The sequence below is a fragment of the Tiliqua scincoides genome, chromosome 11, assembly GCF_035046505.1.
Source record: "Tiliqua scincoides isolate rTilSci1 chromosome 11, rTilSci1.hap2, whole genome shotgun sequence".
In the NCBI taxonomy this organism is placed as follows: Eukaryota; Metazoa; Chordata; class Lepidosauria; order Squamata; family Scincidae; genus Tiliqua; species Tiliqua scincoides.
Genome location: NC_089831.1, coordinates 13,012,737 through 13,030,413, shown reverse-complemented (window position 1 = coordinate 13,030,413; position 17,677 = coordinate 13,012,737). Strand labels below are relative to the sequence as shown.

Sequence of the window (17,677 nt, the reverse complement as noted above, 5' to 3'; positions counted from 1 at the left end):
TCTTGCTCCCTCCCTCCATGGCCATGTATCCTGCAACTGCTGGGGATCTTGGATAACCTCGAGTCAGGGGGGCATTAGAAAAAACAACAACAGACTTTTGCTAGCCAGCCAGCAGGCTGGTCCATCAGCCCTTAAGCCAAATCTCTCCTGCCTGCCATTTTCCCCTTTGTATCAAGGAACTGTGATCACCTGCCTGGGTTAATTAAGGTTCAGTTGAAGAGGGATGCTGTTCACCTCATCAGATGCAGCAGAAGACAGAATTCCTGTGCCTTCATGTGAAAGGGGAATTTCCTGGGGGGGGGGGGCGTCTTTTCCCATCTTGCAACATTGTGATGCAACAAGCAATGCCTGCCAGAATTCCATCTCCTTCACAGCTGTCACGGGTTGATCCCCAGTCCTGACAGGTAATTTGCTGGCTGCACAGTAACAGGCCTGAGGCCTTGGCCAAACCAGGAGTGCACTGCATCCTGGGAGCTCCATGCTGATGCAATATCTGGTGATATTGCATCAGGTGATCTCATGTGAGTGTGTGTGTGTGTGTGTGGCAGCAGCTGCACAGTCAGCATGACTGTGCAGTATTCCCAATGCTGTGATTGGCTGCAGGAAATATAAATGTCCAGCAGAGGCAAGCAAGAGTGTGGGAGAAGCAGAGCATTGTGAGCCGGAGGCTACGTTGGTTGGAGAGTGGATCGCGTACCGTTTGTACTACTTGGACTTTGTAAATATCTGTACATAAGTAAAGGAGGAGTGTGGTGGAGAACTTCTGCCTCTGAGTCTTCCTTGTCGCCGGGGGTGATAGTGCTTCGGCCTTGAGGCGCAGAAACAACAACAGCTGTGCAGCTGTCTGCCGTGCCAAGCCGTTGGCGGAGCTCCAGCAGCAGACCGGAGCGGATCCGGAGTGGCCTGGGCACAACGCAGCTCGCAACAACAGCTGATAAAGAACAGGAGCCCCATTCCCCTTCACAATCTCTGATCATTAGGCCGAAGAGCCGTCAAGAGGCTCTAGCATTGTGTGTGGCGATGGGGCGCGGCCACCCCTGGTGCCAGGGTGCGCACGTGTGGCCGTAAAGCCTTGTGATCACTTGTTTTGAGTCCAACCCCTTTGCCCCTGGTCATGGATGGGTTAATGTTGCACAGGTACAAGCTGGCATGGGATCAGGGAACAGAAAGAGGTGGGGGGAAGGGGAAGGAAGAAGGAAGGGAGGGGGCAGGTGGAGGCGGAGTTAACACTCACCTGGCATCGGCTTCACTGTAGTATTCCCTGGCGACGATGTCTTCGAAGAGCTCCCCACCCGTGACCCTGAAATATAAAACAGACCAACGCTTGCTCCACATTTGCTCAGCCCAGAGGTGAATTGCACAGCCATCACGGAAGAATTGGAGGAGTTTGGTTGGCAACCTTCGGTCTCAAAAGACTATGGTACAAGCCTACAGCACCCGGTATTCCCAGGCGTTCTCCCATCCAAGTACTAACCAGGCCTGACCCTGCTTAGCTTCCCACAAGGTATTCTTCTGCATGCTCATTTCCTCAATAGGAGTCTAGCCCACCAATCTCTCCTTCACACTTCCTCTTCTGCTCCATTCCCATTACAGTGTTTCTCAAACTGTGGGTTGGGACCCACTAGGTGGGTCATAAGCCAATTTCAGGTGATTCCCCGTTCATTTCAAGGTGTATTTATTTTTAATATATTAAGACTTGATGCCACTGTGTGGCACGTGACTACATTTGGGGAAATGTTATAGACCTGTACTTTGAACAGGCCACGATTATATATATATATATATATATATATATATATATATATATATATATATATATATATATATATATATATATAATCTACCACTGTCAAAAGCATTTTTTTTTTTTTTAGACAGAAAAAATATATATTTTTTAGACAGAAAAAATATATATTTTTAATTTTTTTAAACAGATCAGCAACTGCTTGGGAGGATTAAGCTGGTTCTTTATTTTAAATAAATTGTTAAAATTATACTTATTGTAAACTTACTTGATTTGATTTGATTTAGTCATATGAGGGGTGTTAAAAATTTTCCTGCTTGATGATGTTCTTTCTGGCCATGACATCACTTCTAGGTTAATGACATCACTTCCAGTGGGTCCCAACAGTTTGTTATTCTAAAAGGTTTGAGAACCAACTGCCCTATTCCTTTTCAAATCTAAGGAGCAGGAGGAAGAGTGGTACGTACCTCCCACAAAACTACTACCTAAGGCTGCCGCATCAGCTGATCTGATGGATAGGCCAACCCTGCTAGAATTCAAGCAACTGGAATTGTATGCAAATGGACACTGAGAGTAAGAGATGCCTCCATGTGCTTTTGCAGCCGTGAATGTCTCTGAAGGCAAGGGGAAGAGGCCGATTTACACAGGCGTTCAGGTGCTGAAAACCTTAGCGTTTTGCCCCCCACCCCGGAACATCATGGCCAAGACTTCCTAAGGTAGCATCAATGTGACAGCCTCCAGAATCCTTCTTCCTCTTCCGATCCTGATTGGCTTCATTCCTTTCTACCCTAATGCTCTGTGAAGCCCCTTGACAGTGGAGTGTTAGCCCTGGAGGGGCAGCACATGAAATCTGTGCTGCCCACATCAGGATGCAAGACTTTGAAATAGGGTCAAAGGAAAGCGAAAAAGAAGGAACAACCACAGCCCAGAGAGACAAAATCAGTCAAAGCCAGTGGAGCTTTTGAATGTGAGGCAGCGGTAGCTTTAAGACTCAGTGTCAAGACTCAGTCCTGGAACAGAGGAAGATGGAAGCATATCTGAGCATGTGCAGAAAGCCCTCCCCTTCACTGCTGAGAAACAACATTTAGGAAAGGGCTTTGAGTAACCCCAAAGTCTGACTTTTCGCACTTTAGAAATTAAGCACTGGGTAAATTAGCCCGTTGTCATCGCCCAAGACCTTTTCAGATGCTGTTAATTGGGTGGTTCAAACTAAGGCCACTGGGTCGAAAGCATGGGGCAATTTGCTTTGCCCAGTTTCCCAGTCTTCTACTGTTCCTTTGAGTGCAATGGCAGCTCTAAATCTTATTCTCTTTCCCACCCACACAGGGCTACGGTTGTAACGCCCACAACCAGCCTCTCTCCTCCCCCCCCCCCGCCCAGTGCTGCCGATTTCCTGCCTAAGGAGAGCTCCCATGTCCTCCCAGGTGACAGCCAAGAGAACAACTCTTGGATTTGCACAGAAAAATTTTGTTACGGCTGCTTCTCTGACAGACACCTCGTTCCATTCCCCTCTTCCCTGCACCAAAAATATCTGCAGCAATTTGTCTGCAAACCAGAACTCCCAAGGTAATTCAAATTCTCTCCCTCCTCTCACTACCTTCTCGATTTTTTCTTTCTCTGGTTTGCTTCAAATTTGACATTGCGAATAAGGAGGGGGGGATACTCAGGGATTTTACATCATGAGAAAGCTCTGATAAGTCACTCTTGAGGCTGCACTCAAAATGCAAGAGGGGAGTATATATCCAGGTGGGAGAGAACCTGGAAACAAGCTCTGCATATTTGTGCATTTTTCGTAAGCAGACGACATCTACAAACTCAACACTCTGATGCGATCACAGCGTGGTTGGCAGAACAGGCCCACTTAAAAAAACTGATGATTTGGAAAGTTTTCTGGCAAAATAGAAGGTTATACCACTGACTTTTCAGAAGCCCCAAACATTTGTACTAGTCAGATTTTTTAAGAGGCTCTACAGAAGCGAGCTTGAGAGACCTAATGATGGATATCAGTTCAAACACCTGCCACATTCAGGAGGGTCCCTGCTATGAGGAATGACTAGCAAGCAAGCGAGGCTGTTTTTCCACTAACTGCAGACAGCAACCATCAGCCAAGGCATTTTAGGTATGGATTCCTATACACACTGCTCAACATCCTATTTCCATGAGGATCTTGTGGTGAGGAAAAATGAGCACGTTAATCCTTTCAGTGCCGAGGCTTCACTTTCTGATATACAACAGACTTAGAGCAGGGGTGCTCACACTTTTTTGGCTCGAGAGCTACTTTGAAACCCAGCAAGGCCCGGAGATCTACCAGAGTTGTTTTTACAATGTTCGCGCCATCATAATATATAACATTTATGTGTACAATGTATGTTGGTGTACCTTGAGCCCCACTGAGTATAACAGGACTTACTCCTGAGTAGACATGCCTAGGATTAGGCTGTGAGGCTGCAATCCTAGCCACACTTACCTGGGAGTAAGCCCCATTGAGTACAATGGGCCTTACTCCCGGCGTTTCCTCCCAGAGGCACCTGGAGGGGGGGTCGGCACTCCGCGATCTACTCATTTTGCCTCGCGATCTACCGGTAGATCGCGATCCACCTATTGAGCACCCCTGACTTAGAGCATGTGGTGTATCAACTACCAGGTAGGGTAGCAATGAGGTAGAAGGCAGGTATCCAGGGCCATGTCCCGACAGCCATTTTAGAAAGAAAGCAGCTACACAACTGGGGACAACTGTCTTCCACAGTTCACACAGACCTGCATGGTCTGCAAAGGCTAATGCTAGTCAAGCAGGCCACAAAAAACATTGCTGAAGCACCATCAGCTCAGACTACAACACATTTAAACAGAAGCAAGACCCATTCAGTTCAATGAGATGAAGTATGCTTAGAAGCACAGTCTGTACTTGCTCCAAGGACCCATTTTATTGACTTCCTGAACTTTGCCCCAAGCCGAGGCTTTTAGGCTCATTAAAGGGAGACTCCTGGATATTCACTCCTCCAATATTTTATCTGCAGCCAATAAAACTTGTTCACTTTATTTTATCACTTACCAGTTAAAGTAGGCGAAATTCCCAATTATCTCTATATTTTGGAATGCCCAAAGATTAGAAGGGCCTTTTCTATGGCCCATTGTAATTCTATTCCATCTTCTGTTCTTTGGGGTAGATTTAATGGCATTCCTTTCCAGGAAAGAATTTGTCCCTGTCCTCAGCGGGCTGTAGAAACGTTAGACCACCTTCTTCTTCATTGTCCGCTTCACAGTGAGGCCAGAAGGAAATGTCTGGCCCTTCAATTTCACCTTAACACCCTTGCTGAGGATTTTGCTAGATTGCAATTTTTATTAGCCTCCACTGATTTTGACATTGTTTCTCAGATAGCTAAATTTATCTCACAAATCGTGGCGACTAATCTGAAGCGTGCCCCTACTCTCTGAAGTGTTTGGTTATAGGTGATATTTGTAGTTTGCTATGTTATGCTTGTGCACTTTTGTATTTTTTTTGTTGTTGTTGTATGCTCAAAAATGCCTAATAAAGGTGTCTGAATCTGAATCTGACTTCCTGAACTTCATAAGAACACAAGAACAGCCTTGCTGGATCAGGCCAAAGGCCCATCTAGTCCAGCTTCCTGTGTCTCACAGCGGCCCACCAGATGCCTATGGAAGCACACAAGACAATATGATTTCTGTATCCTATTGCCATTCCCTTGCACCTGACATTCAGAGAAAGGCTACCTCCAAAATCCAGAAGATACATACAGTCCTCACAACTTGTAACCTGCGATGACCTTTCCCTCCACAAAACTGTCCAATTCCCTTTTCAAGACATCGAGGCCAGACACCATCAGAACAGCATGTGGCAAAGAGTTCCACAGATCAATTACGCAATGAATAAATATTCCCTTTTGTCTGTTCTAACTCTCCCACCAGTCAATGTTAGTGGCTATCCCCTGGTTCTGTATCAAGCGAGAAGGCAGAAGACTTCCCTCTATCCATTCCATACGTAACTTCCACTTCTTGTGCAAGAGAAAAATCAGATGCACAAGAAACAGAGATGTGGATACCTCCTGTGTTGGATAAATTCACTCCTGGAAAACCAGCAGCCCCAAGACTACAAACATGGCCTTATATTTTCCATCCCACAGTAGGATTCTAGCCATTCCCCCCCCCCACTTTGACTATCATCACCATCATGTCTATGCTGTTTTTCAAACACCAGCAGTGGTCAGCAATAGCTCTCCTTCCAGATTCCATAAGAACATAAGAACAGCCCCAATGAATCAGGCCATAGGCCCATCTAGTCCAGCTTCCTGTATCTCACAGCGGCCCACCAAATGCCCCAGGGAGCACACCAGATAACAAGAGACCTGCAAGGCCTCCTGGGAATTGTAGTTTAAGAACATAAGAACAGCCCCACTGGATCAGGCCATAGGCCCATCTAGTCCAGCTTCCTGTATCTCACAGCGGCCCACCAAATGCCCCAGGGAGCACACCTGATAACAAGAGACCTGCATCCTGGTGCCCTCCCTTGCATCTGGCATTCTGACATAGCCCGTTTCTAAAAACAGGAGGTTGCACATACACATCATGGCTTGTAACCCGTAAAGGATTTTTCCTCCAGAAACTTGTCCAATCCCCTTTTAAAGGCGTCCAGGCCAGACGTACCACCTCGCCTGTACAAGGTGTTGCTAGGTAGTTAAAGCAATCAAGCTTTAATTCCAGAAAATTACAATGTAATTGATGGGAGGTGAAACCATCACAAGAAGGGAGCAACTGGACCAGTCCAATGCTTGGCCTTGGTGTGTCATGCCGCCTGACCTCAGGATCCAACCTGGGCTTTTGATCCTCCTGCTACAGGCCAGGGGCATGCCAAGGTCTGTGCGACTCCAGCAAAAGGAAAGCAGCTCCTGCACTGACTCAGAGGAGAGCTAAATATAGCATCCTGCTTAACTGGAGCTGTCAGAGAGGAGGAGAGATGAGATCACCGGCTTCTATATCGGGAACGGAGCGAGAGGCAGCAGAGCAAACGGCGTCTCCAGAAGCCCCCAGACACCTTGCAAAGCGAAACAGCGCAGGGCCGTGGCCTGCAGCCATCCCTCCAAAGGGGAAGGGAAAATGGGGCAGCCGGCATCACTGTCTGGAGCCCTTGAGCCAGGGAAGGTGCAAAAGTGCAGGTGCTCTTCAAGGACACATCTCTGGCTACACAGGTGCTGGGCACAGTATATTGGGGCACTGAGTCACCACCATTCCGGGATCCTTCACCCTCCTCCCCGCCCACCCCTTCATGTCAAGGGAACTGCTGCAGCTGCAGCAGTCTCCCCCCCCCCACCCACCCACCCACCAGGATGCCACAGTGTCCTTGATTCCACCGCAGCACATTTGTTCAGAAAGGGGGCCAGGGGAAAAACTACCCAGAGTGGGGACACCTGGGAAAGGACAGGCCTCTGCAGCTATGGTGCTGTGAAAGACAACTCTTTCCAGGCAATTCCAGGTGGGGTCTGGGAAGAGTACCGAGTGTAAGAATTCTGGAGCACTGACCAATACAAGGAGGATTGATTTTCTACTTACAGGTCAAAGACGAGGTAGTGGAAGCCTTCCTCAGATATGCTATCATGGAGGCGAACTGCAAAAGGACACAAAAAGGACACATCAGGTTAGGCCAGGTACATCCCCACACCTGAACTCCTGGACATCTATAACTTGCAATTGCTTCAAAAGTTTAGCCATGCACTTTCTATTGCAACCTCTCATTTCTTCAGGTTCCTTCCCATATTCTAAATATATCGTCATCTTTCTGTTCTCCTCTTCTACCCTCTGCTCCATCCTAAAAGGGAATGGAATTGGGCTCTCTAATGCACCTTCCAATCTACAGCAGAGAACCACCTTCCTGCAAATGGTTGGCAACCTTCAGTCTCGAAAGACTATGGTATAAGCCTACAGCACCCAGTATTCCCAGGCGGTCTCCCATCCAAGTACTAACCAGGCCTGACCCTGCTTAGCTTCAGAGATCAGACAAGATCAGGAGATAGTGTTCAGTATAGGGAGATGGTTGGCAACCTTCAGTCTTGAAAGACTATGGTATAAGCCTACAGCACCCGGTATTCCCAGGCGGTCTCCCATCCAAGTACTAACCAGGCCTGAACCTGCTTAGCTTCCGAGATCATACAAGATCAGGCATGTGCAGGGCCTCTTTCCAAGCTGATCTCCTGTATAATTAGATGATCAGAAGAACATAAACACCAGCCTTGCTAGATTGGACTAAATGCTCATCTAGCTCAATCTGTTTGCAGGAGTAACTATGGATGCCACTTGGAAGCTCCCAAACAAGACATATTTATATCCAACCTGTAATCACAGGTATTCTGCTCTTGAACAGGGAGGTTCCATATTTAGTACTATTGTAAACAGTTTTGTTTTAAATGCAGGTCACAATCCTCAACTCATTCAAAGTTCTGAATTATGAATTAAACGTTTTTGAAACAATAAAGCAGTAGGAAAGCTTTGTTAAGATGACGGTGAAAATTAGCAAAGCGAGGACTGGATTCTCAAATCTTCTCCACTCAGACACACAAAAACATTCAGAAAACAGCTCTCTTTTCTTTTTTGCTAAATGCTAAAAGCACATGTGACAACGTGTGATGAAAAGAAATTATTTTCATGATATTGAGGCATGCATATTTTAACACTATAATAATGTCATTTAATTTGCATCTTTTTTTCTTTTTAATGATGATGAGGCTCTGTATTTATTTGACAAGCTGCAAACAGTAACAGCATAGAAGATCCACAGATTTCCCATAATATTCAAGCAATGCAATAAAAGTAGGACAAGAATCCCTAACTTTATAGTCCTGCAACCAAATACATCATAGGCAAATGCAACTCCTGCAGAAAATGACAAGGAAGGTGCCTACAGCTATCAAGCGTTAAAAATAGGCGCATGTGTTCTGGAAGCGCATAGAGGGAGACATTAAAGCTAACTATACAAAATCCAGCTCATTCCAACGCAAAACGGAACAGCAGAGCAAACAAAGCGCCCGGATGCACTAGCTATAGTGGAATAACTAGGTGAGAGGCTCTGGCACAGTTCTTAAATCCTGAGATGGCTTGGCACTCCTTGAGCTTATAACTTTATTGGGTTGCTAATGCAGCACAAATCCGACTGGGAAGACTCTGCAGCTGCAGAAACGGCCCTATATGCGAAGATCAAGTGAAGCAGGGAGGCTCTGCAAAAAAAAAAATTTGCTTGGCAGCTGCTTTGATCTACTTGAGTCAATAGCTGGAGGATCACAGAGAAGCAAGGACTATAGGGGACTCCATACCATCTGCAAGATGATACTAATTGAATTTCACCTTTGGTTACTGTCCCATCTCAGGAGGTGGGTTTTTTGAGTGAGATTGGCAGTACTCCTATGACTCAACCAAAAGACCTCAAAGGAAGGGCCACTCATAAGTGGCTAGCCACCCATATCATCTCCCCTTTCCCCAGAGATACTCATTTTTATTCATATACAGTGGTCCATCCTTGGGTTCTGTATCCTTGGATTTTACTATGGACACTGGACACTGGATACAGAGGGGTCTCTTGGTGCAATTACTGTACTTACCTCCAGAGGCCTCCAGAGGCTGCGCCAGGCCCACAAGGCATTCTGCCTCCGCAGGTCTCAGAATGCCTCGTGGAGGCCTCTGGGACTGACTTCTGATTTTCAGACAACAGTCAGAAGTTGCTTCTACAGGTGTCCATGAGGCATTGTGGAGGCCAGGGGACCACCCTGCAGGCACGGCGCAGGCCTGAAGCAGCCTCCAGAGGCCTCAGGTAAGTAACTGCATGCTGGATTCCAGCATCCACAGTTTTTGGTACATGCGGAGGATGTGGGATACCGTGAGTCCACCTGTTCCCTTTTCAGGTCAAGGCATCTCAAAGTGGGTTACTCACTTAAAGTAATCAGGTTCCTGGTTATGGTTGCTGATGGTTTTTAAAAATGACAGCAGGCCTGATGTTAAGAGCCCTTTGAAAAACTGCCACCATGAAGAATCTGGTAGTAGCTGGGGGCTTCTCTTCCACTGGGCTGGGGGTGCAAGAGCAGCCCTGGTCACTTTCTCTTCTTCCCCACTGCAGAAGAGCAAGGGATGTTTTTATTTATACAGGTATTTATATACCGCCTTTCTTCAGATTTCTCCTCAGACTTTAATCCAAGGCGGTTTCCATAGGCAGCCTGTTCTAAACCCCCGTAGGGATTTTTACAATTGAGTAGTTCTAGTCTTTCATAGAGACTCCTCGTTCCAGCTGGATTCCTTCCCGGTCTGGCCTCTTTCTGGCCCTTCGCCTCCCACAGTCCACTTGATGGCAACTCCTCTCTGCCACCGAGGGTCAGCTCATCAGTATATCAGCGTGTCGTCAGTTCTTGGGTACTTCCGGTTGTTTCAAACTGGCAGATCTTCAGGTATACAAGGCGGCAGCTCTACCAACCGAGCCAGACCTCCTGCCCGTGTTGGGATGAGACAGTAGCAGTCCCTCGACCCAGCTCAGTTGTTTCAGTAGCAGCCACTGTAGCAACAGGCCCAAGGTAAAAAGGCCACCCACCCACCATATTTGGGTCTTGGACAGTGGTTCCCAAACTGGTGGGTCAGGTCCCACTAGCCTGGGAAGCACTAGTCAATGCCCCTTTAAGAGGGGGCAGGGGGAGGGTGGTAACACAATCATTGTGAGATACAGGAAGCTGGATGAGATAGGTCTTTGGCCTGATGCAAAGGGGCTCCTCTTATGTTCTTATTTATATAAAAATAATTGCACTAATGAAAGAACAAACATTATGGGGATCAAGAATTTCACAGTCCCTTGAAAACAGGAGCTTATATATAGCACAATTCCATTTGTCAGTCCTAAGGCAAATCTTTCCTGAGGAGGCCGAACAAAGACTTCTCCAGCCATCTCATGGTAAGTTTCTCCATGTCAAAACCTATGCACCCCAAATTCACTTAACTGAGAGGGCAAACAGCTCTTGCTGGTTTGATGCTTCCATACAGGATAATCAAGCCCCAAGTGATAAAAATGTCCACTGGTTTGAAGAATAGACTTCCTTGTTGAATAACCACAGCCTCGAGGCATAAGATCACCACATTGTGCACTGAAAGCAAATGCGCCGATAGACACACGCGCACCTTTTTTGCACAATTGTCGCACTGCACAGAACCCCTGAGCCACTTGTTCAGCCAAACCCATGGCTTCGGTTTCAGTTCCATTATATAATAAAATGATTTTTTTTGTGTCTTTTTTTCCCCCACTTATGACTGTTTCTAAAACCACCTAGAAGGTGCTTGTGACGACATTGTTTCCATAGAAACTAATGTACTTCAGAAGGGGGAAACAGAGAGGAAGATTAAAAAAAGAAACAGAAAAAAGGGGGAATTCAAACAAAATAACTGGCATAAACAGACTGTGAATATTGGCGCATAGGGGTCTGGGGAAAGAGGTTGTAAATTGTCATCTTGGTCGCTTTTTGGAAGTCCTGCCTGATGGGCTATTTAAAAAAAAAAAAAATCTCCCATTTTACTTCCTTCCTGTCAATAGTGATTACAGCAGGTTTGGATGCTCTCCAGAGACCCATGAAGAACAGTACATCTATATATTGCATGAAAGGAAGGTGCCATCCACAGTGCAAACTGGCCCCTCTTAGCATTTGCTTAGTTGTTTATTCATTATAGTTTCATCACAGCTTTCTGATCACCAAAACCAGTGATGTAGCTAAGAGGGGGCAAAGGGTACAGTGCCCTGGGTACGGCACCTTGAGGGCTGTCAAGGTACCTTCTCCTGTACACTCCCCCCCCCCCCCCGCCTGTAGCATACTGGGTGGTTGTGAACCACTCTGAACAGCTGACTACTTTTGTTCCTTGTTTAAAAAAAAGTGCTTGGCTGCTCAGAGCAGTACACAAGTGTGCTTCTCTCTGAGTGCCTGCAACTCATAAGTACCGTAATTGATGGCGATGTCATCACATCACTGCACTTACTTCCGAGTCAGGCGCTGGAGGGCGTGGCATCAAGTGTCATGGCCCCAGGTGCCCGAGAGGCCAGCTCTGCCAGTGACCACAACACCCCTGTAAGGTGGACTAAGCCAAGAGCAAGGACTACAAATAGTTGCTCCAGCCAAGACCACCATCCTGTCCTTTTGACACAGCTGCAGGTCAGACCATGAAGCAAAGGAGACAACCCAATACTAACTGCATTTTAGCAACTGTTTGCAAATCAAGTCAACATACACCTTATTTTCACATATCACATGTCTGCCAAGGCTTGCAATATAATAAATGTTTTACAGCACAATCGTATACATTTAGCCAGAATTAAATACCACCGTGTACACGGAGGTTTACTCTCAGGTAAATGTCTATAGGATTGCAGCCTTATTTTGCCACCTCATGTCGCAGTGCAGAATTAAGTTGACTTGTGCAAGTTACCAAAGGCTGGAGTTTCCCCATTTTGAATTTGCTTGCTCTCAATCATTTAACATTTTTCTATCCAAAGAAATTTCTGTATTTTTCAAGTGTCAGATACTAATTGCAAAAGTGTACATCACAGACAGGTGTTTCCTACTGAAGCACAGAACTAAACTGGAGTGATTTTGCCCTGGAAAGTGCAACCAATCAGTGTTCCTCTTAAGTGCATACTTTATTATATTTACAAAATTTATACCCCACCTTCTCCCTATCAGGCACTCAAAGTGACGACTTCAGACTTCATACTCACTGTCTTGTTTGAGTTCAATTAACTCCAGGTTAGATATTAAAAAGCTCGTGCTAAAGAGAGTGTTAGGAGATGGAGATTATCAATTCTAATTTGCTACAGGTAGTTGACTTGTTACATTGCCTTTGTTAAATTGCAACTCTCATCAATACCAGTTTATTTTGGATTCCACTCTCCTTGTGGCCCAAGCGTGAGACAGCCCTTCCATCAACACCACTGGGGTTCTCTAACAACCAATTTAGGCCCAAATCCTAACCAACTTTCCTGCACTGGCATAGTGACGCCAATGGGACGTGTGCTGCATCCTGCAGTTGGGTGTCACTCACAGAGGCCTCCTTAAAGTAAGGGAATGTTTGTCTCCTTACCTTGGAACTTCATTGCCCTTATGTCAGTGCTGGAAAGTGGGTTAAGATTGCACCCTTAGTGATTCGCCCAGCTATACTTGAGGGGACAGTGAGTGACTGATTACAGTACTTCAACAGCAGATGCCATGCCCAGCTGTCTACTAGGACTGGTAAGAGCCCACCAAGTGGAGAACTTTACCAAACTGTGACCAGAGGTGGGGGGGGGGGGAGGTAGGGAGTCTAATACATTGCCCTTGTGGTTCCAGATCGGGACTACACTCCTAGCCCCATGCTATTGATGAACACAAGAAGCATCCATGAAAATCAATGGTAAATAGAGGGGCACAACTGGAACTACTGCAAGGGCAAAGTACAGAAGCCTCCTCCCCTGCCCCTCCCTGCCATGTTTCACTGCACTCCCAAGGGGCCAAAACAAGAATTTGCCCCTCGTCTACAAGGACTGTTGCATCACAGCTGGGATATCAGCCCTCTGCTCAGAGGGTAGTGACTTGGAGGCCTTTCTCAAGGTTGGTATCAAATCTGTTCCTAACAGGGAGGATATTTCAGAGCCATCCTTAGATTGCAAGATGGTGGCCACACTCTCTGGAGGGGGCCTGGGAAACTGCGAGTCGCTTAACTCTCTGCCGTAACAGCCCTTTAATTGGTGACAAAGTTTCTACGCATCCCAATTTTGCCCAGCAAATCAAAAAATTCCTCAGTAAAAGATACATGAGCTCCCTGCCCTTAACAATGGAAGAGGAAAGCCTACACCCTGATTTTACTACAGGGATAAGGACAGTCCTTGTAAAAGAGATAAGGAGGTAGATTTGGCTTGGGGAAGGGGCAACGCCCAACATCACCATGGTGGCAGCAGCACAGTGCCTTGTCTTCCTCCCACTTGAGCTTTGTAGCTTCCCCCAGGTCCTTCAAGGGCAGGTGTACATGCAAGACCTAGCATGTATTAGGATCACAAGATCGGGACCACTGGGAGATGCTACAGCAACCCTCTGATAAAGAGGAGGGTGAGTAATCAGAGGAGGATTTGCTACTGAGAGGCAACTCCACTGACCTTCCTCTAACTGGAAAATTTCATACCTCTCATGGCCAAGGCTACTGCAGTCCTAGAATTGGCTAGGATTTGCTGAGGATGTTTCTAAACAGGGAGACTACAAATAAGAAAGGTGCCCATCAAGACTTTCTACCATGTACTGGCCACAATCAGAGCAGCCTTCCCCTGCAAGGCAAACAAACTTGGAGCGAGCAGGGAGTTAAAGGCCAGTCATCATATACTAGGATATTCTAGGTCTTTCCTCTACTTATTGTCCTGCCCAAGCAGGGTTGAGCCTCTGTGGGAAGATCTGGAGTGGGCCATAAGGAGGACTCAACAGGCATGGACTCTGGGCCCATTTGTGAAGAGCAGGAGTGACGGAGCAGCAGGGAGAAGAGCTTCAGTACCTTGGACAGATCCAGGGGAGAAGACAATTTGTTCCGACAAGGACTTTGTGGTAACTGAGCCCTTCTATACTTGCCAGGCTTGACCTGGTCAAGCCTCTAGCCCGGAGCAAAGCACTAAACATAAGAACATAAGAACAGCCCCACTGGATCAGGCCATAGGCTCATCTAGTCCAGCTTCCTGTATCTCACAGCGGCCCACCAAATGCACACCAGATAACAAGAGACCTGCAAGGCTTCCTGGGAATTGTAGTTAAGAACATAAGAACCGCCCCACTGGATCAGGCCATGGCCCATCTAATCCAGCTTCCTGTATCTCACAGCGGCCCACCAAATGCCCCAGGGAGCACACCAGATAACAAGGGACCTGCAAGGCTTCCTGGGAATTGTAGTTAAGAACATAAGAACAGCCCCACTGGATCAGGCCATAGGCCCATCTAGTCCAGCTTCCTGTATCTCACAGTGGCCCACCAAATGTCCCCGGGAGCACACCAGATAACAAGAGACCTCATCCTGGTGCCCTCCCTTACATCTGGCATTCTGACAGAGCCCATTTCTAAAATCAGGAGGTTGCACATGCACATCATGGCTTGTAACCCGTAATGGATTTTTCCTCCAAAAACTTGTCCAGTCCCCTTTTAAAGGCATCCAGGCCAGACGCCATCACCACATCCTGTGGCAAGGAGTTCCACAGACCAACCACATGCTGAGTAAAGAAATATTTTCTTTTGTCTGTCCTAACTCTCCCAACACTCAATTTTAGTGGATGTCTCCTGGTTCTGGTGTTGTGTGAGAGTGTAAAGAGCATCTCTCTATCCACTCTGTCCATCCCCTGCATAATTTTGTATGTCTCAATCATGTCCCCCCTCAGGCACCTCTTTTCTAGGCTGAAGAGGCCCAAACGCTGTAACCTTTCCTCCTAAGGAAGGTGCCCCAGCCCAGTAATCATCTTAGTCGCTCTCTTTTGCACCTTTTCCATTTCCACTACGTCTTTTTTGAGATGCGGTGACCAGAACTGGACACAATACACCAGGTGTGGAGTCCATATCATAATGTTGCATCTCCATTATTTCTCATAGGTCATGCTCCTGCAGTGGCGAACCAGTGAGGGAGGGGAGAATGCAAGGCCCATGGGGATGAGGGTGCTGGCTTCTCAGCAATATCTGCCTCGGGAGCCTCTAAATCTCTGGATCACGGTGGGAGAACCTTGGTTGCGAGACTTGGTTCAATGTCAATGCCCCAATCCAGCTCCTCTGCCTCCTGTGTTTCTGGATCTTTAGACCCAGCTGGCCCTACTCCTGCTGACTCAGGGTCCCGATCACTGCTGGAGTCCTGGCTAATGATACTTATTACGGAGGCTCTAACTTCCACTGGTGCACACGCCATTGGCCTCCCGCAGAGGGAGCAGCCTCCCTTTGGTTTCCAGCAGGGCTGACTTTTCCAGTCTTTACTTATGCATTTTTCATTTTATACAAACAAAACCACCAGCCGCACATTTCTTGTGTTACAGGAGTCGAGAAGTAACCATTTCGAGGACCTTTCCCAGGGAAGTCCTGGTCAATTTCCAGTCCAGTCAAAGCTCCACCTAGCAGAGCATCTATACAGTGGAGCGGGAGCCCGATGTGTGCTCTAAATCAGGGCTGTGCTGATCCTGACGGGAAGAGTGGGGCCGCAGAACTGGCTGTACAACTACTCAGTTGCTGTCTAGTGGCTGCTGATGAAACATCACAGCCTGATAAACTCCTAGCTTATGTGTGACTTTTTAGTTGGATGGTTGCTCTGCTATTTTGGAAACCTGGTTCCCTGATCCACAATAAGAATGGAACATAACGGTACAATCCAGTGCTCATCTTGCATTGGAGGAGCACATGCTCCATCAGTGCAGGCTATCGCAAAAGCACCATGAAGCACTTTGCAACACCATAGAAGTTTGTGGTCCTAGGCGGAAAGCCTGTACCAGCCCGCCAGCACCAGTCTAAGGACCATCGCATGCCAGAGCAGGTAAGGTCCACGCTGGGCAGTGGAGGGGCAGGGGGTGGGCAAGGAGGGGGTGTAACACTGCTGGTTACACCCCCAGTATATTCAATTCCGAACTTGGGGAGAATCTTGAGGACATCTGCAAGAGGGATCTGAAGGCCTTAGGAGTGGACCTCAACAGGTGGGAAACCCTGGCCTCTGAGCGGCCCGCTTGGAGGCAGGCCGTGCAGCATGGCCTTTCCCAGTTTGAAGAGACACTTGGCCAACAGTCTGAGGCTAAGAGGCAAAGAAGGAAGGCCCATAGCCAGGGAGACAGACCAGGGACAGACTGCACTTGCTCCTGGTGTGGAAGGGATTGTCCCTCCCGAATCGGCCTTTTCAGCCACACTAGACGCTGTTCCAGAACCACCATTCAGAGCGCGATACCATAGTCTTTCAAGACTGAAGGTTGCCAACATATTCAATTCCTCTTCCCAGAACTGATCTGCTGACAAGGATCCATTTGGACTTGTGGAGGTGAATCAGCAGGCACAGGTCCAAGTAGCCCCCTTGCCGTGGCTGGGGCTTTCCCTGGGACAAGGGGACAAATGACCCCTGTCCTCAAGGAGACCTCCAGACTGCTCAATTCCCCTGCAGGATGCTGCACACAAGTTGTGCTGCTGTATCAGCCCAGGCAATTTCCATAGTACTAGGCTGTAAGTCATCCAGAAGGGGTGGGGAGGACAGAGAAATAAGGAGCTCTTTCCCCATGAACCCTGCTTGCTCTCCATCTCCTCCAATAGTTGGTGGTGAGTCCCTTCGCCCAGGGTTTAACGGGACGAGATGGGTGCTAGCCAAAAATCTAAAAATTGAATCAGATGAAGGGCTTTCGTGTTCTTCTCTCTGAAGCCACTAAAACATTGGCACCAGGGAAAGAACAGGTTGTTTCAGTTCAGACAGCTGTCTCTCAAATATCACATTCCTCACCAGATGTCAGATTCCACGCTTGTCCAACAAATCCACAGGCACACAGAGCTAACTCAGTGTTGCCCAAAGCCTCCTTCTCCGCTTTACGGAGGCGGAAGTGATATAGAACCTCCTGGCTATCGTTTTCTGGGAAAGCCCCATAAAAATCTACTTCTAAAGGAAGTATGCAGAGGGGAAAAAACATTAAAATGTAAATTGAGCTTGTGTGTATATTTTATTCTGCGTTTCAATGCAACAATCCATTTCTGCTGGCAACAGAGGAGCCTAGACTGATGGGTAATCAGAGCCTGCATGGCATAAATCTCTGTGATGTAACCAAAGGACTAAAGTAAATGTGACATTTTTGAAAACGTGCTCTAGATCCCATAACGAGGACTTTTTAAAAAATAACTTTATTTCTCGTTTTTCCAACAAAAACACAATACAGGTGGAGCCTATTTATCCACGTTAGTTCCA

The 17,677-nt window shown here is 47.2% G+C and overlaps 1 protein-coding gene across 1 annotated transcript in view; it reads right to left on the bottom strand.

The window, feature by feature from the left end:
* The window catches only part of CAMK2B (calcium/calmodulin dependent protein kinase II beta), a 222,599-nt gene that overhangs the window by 95,899 nt on the left and 109,023 nt on the right, over nt 1–17,677 (bottom strand). The window contains exons 4-5 of the mRNA XM_066639773.1: nt 7,310–7,364; nt 1,235–1,300 (exon numbers count right to left, since the gene is read on the bottom strand). Of these exons, the coding sequence (XP_066495870.1) occupies nt 1,235–1,300; nt 7,310–7,364 (121 nt within the window). The remainder of the gene's footprint in view (nt 1–1,234; nt 1,301–7,309; nt 7,365–17,677) is intronic.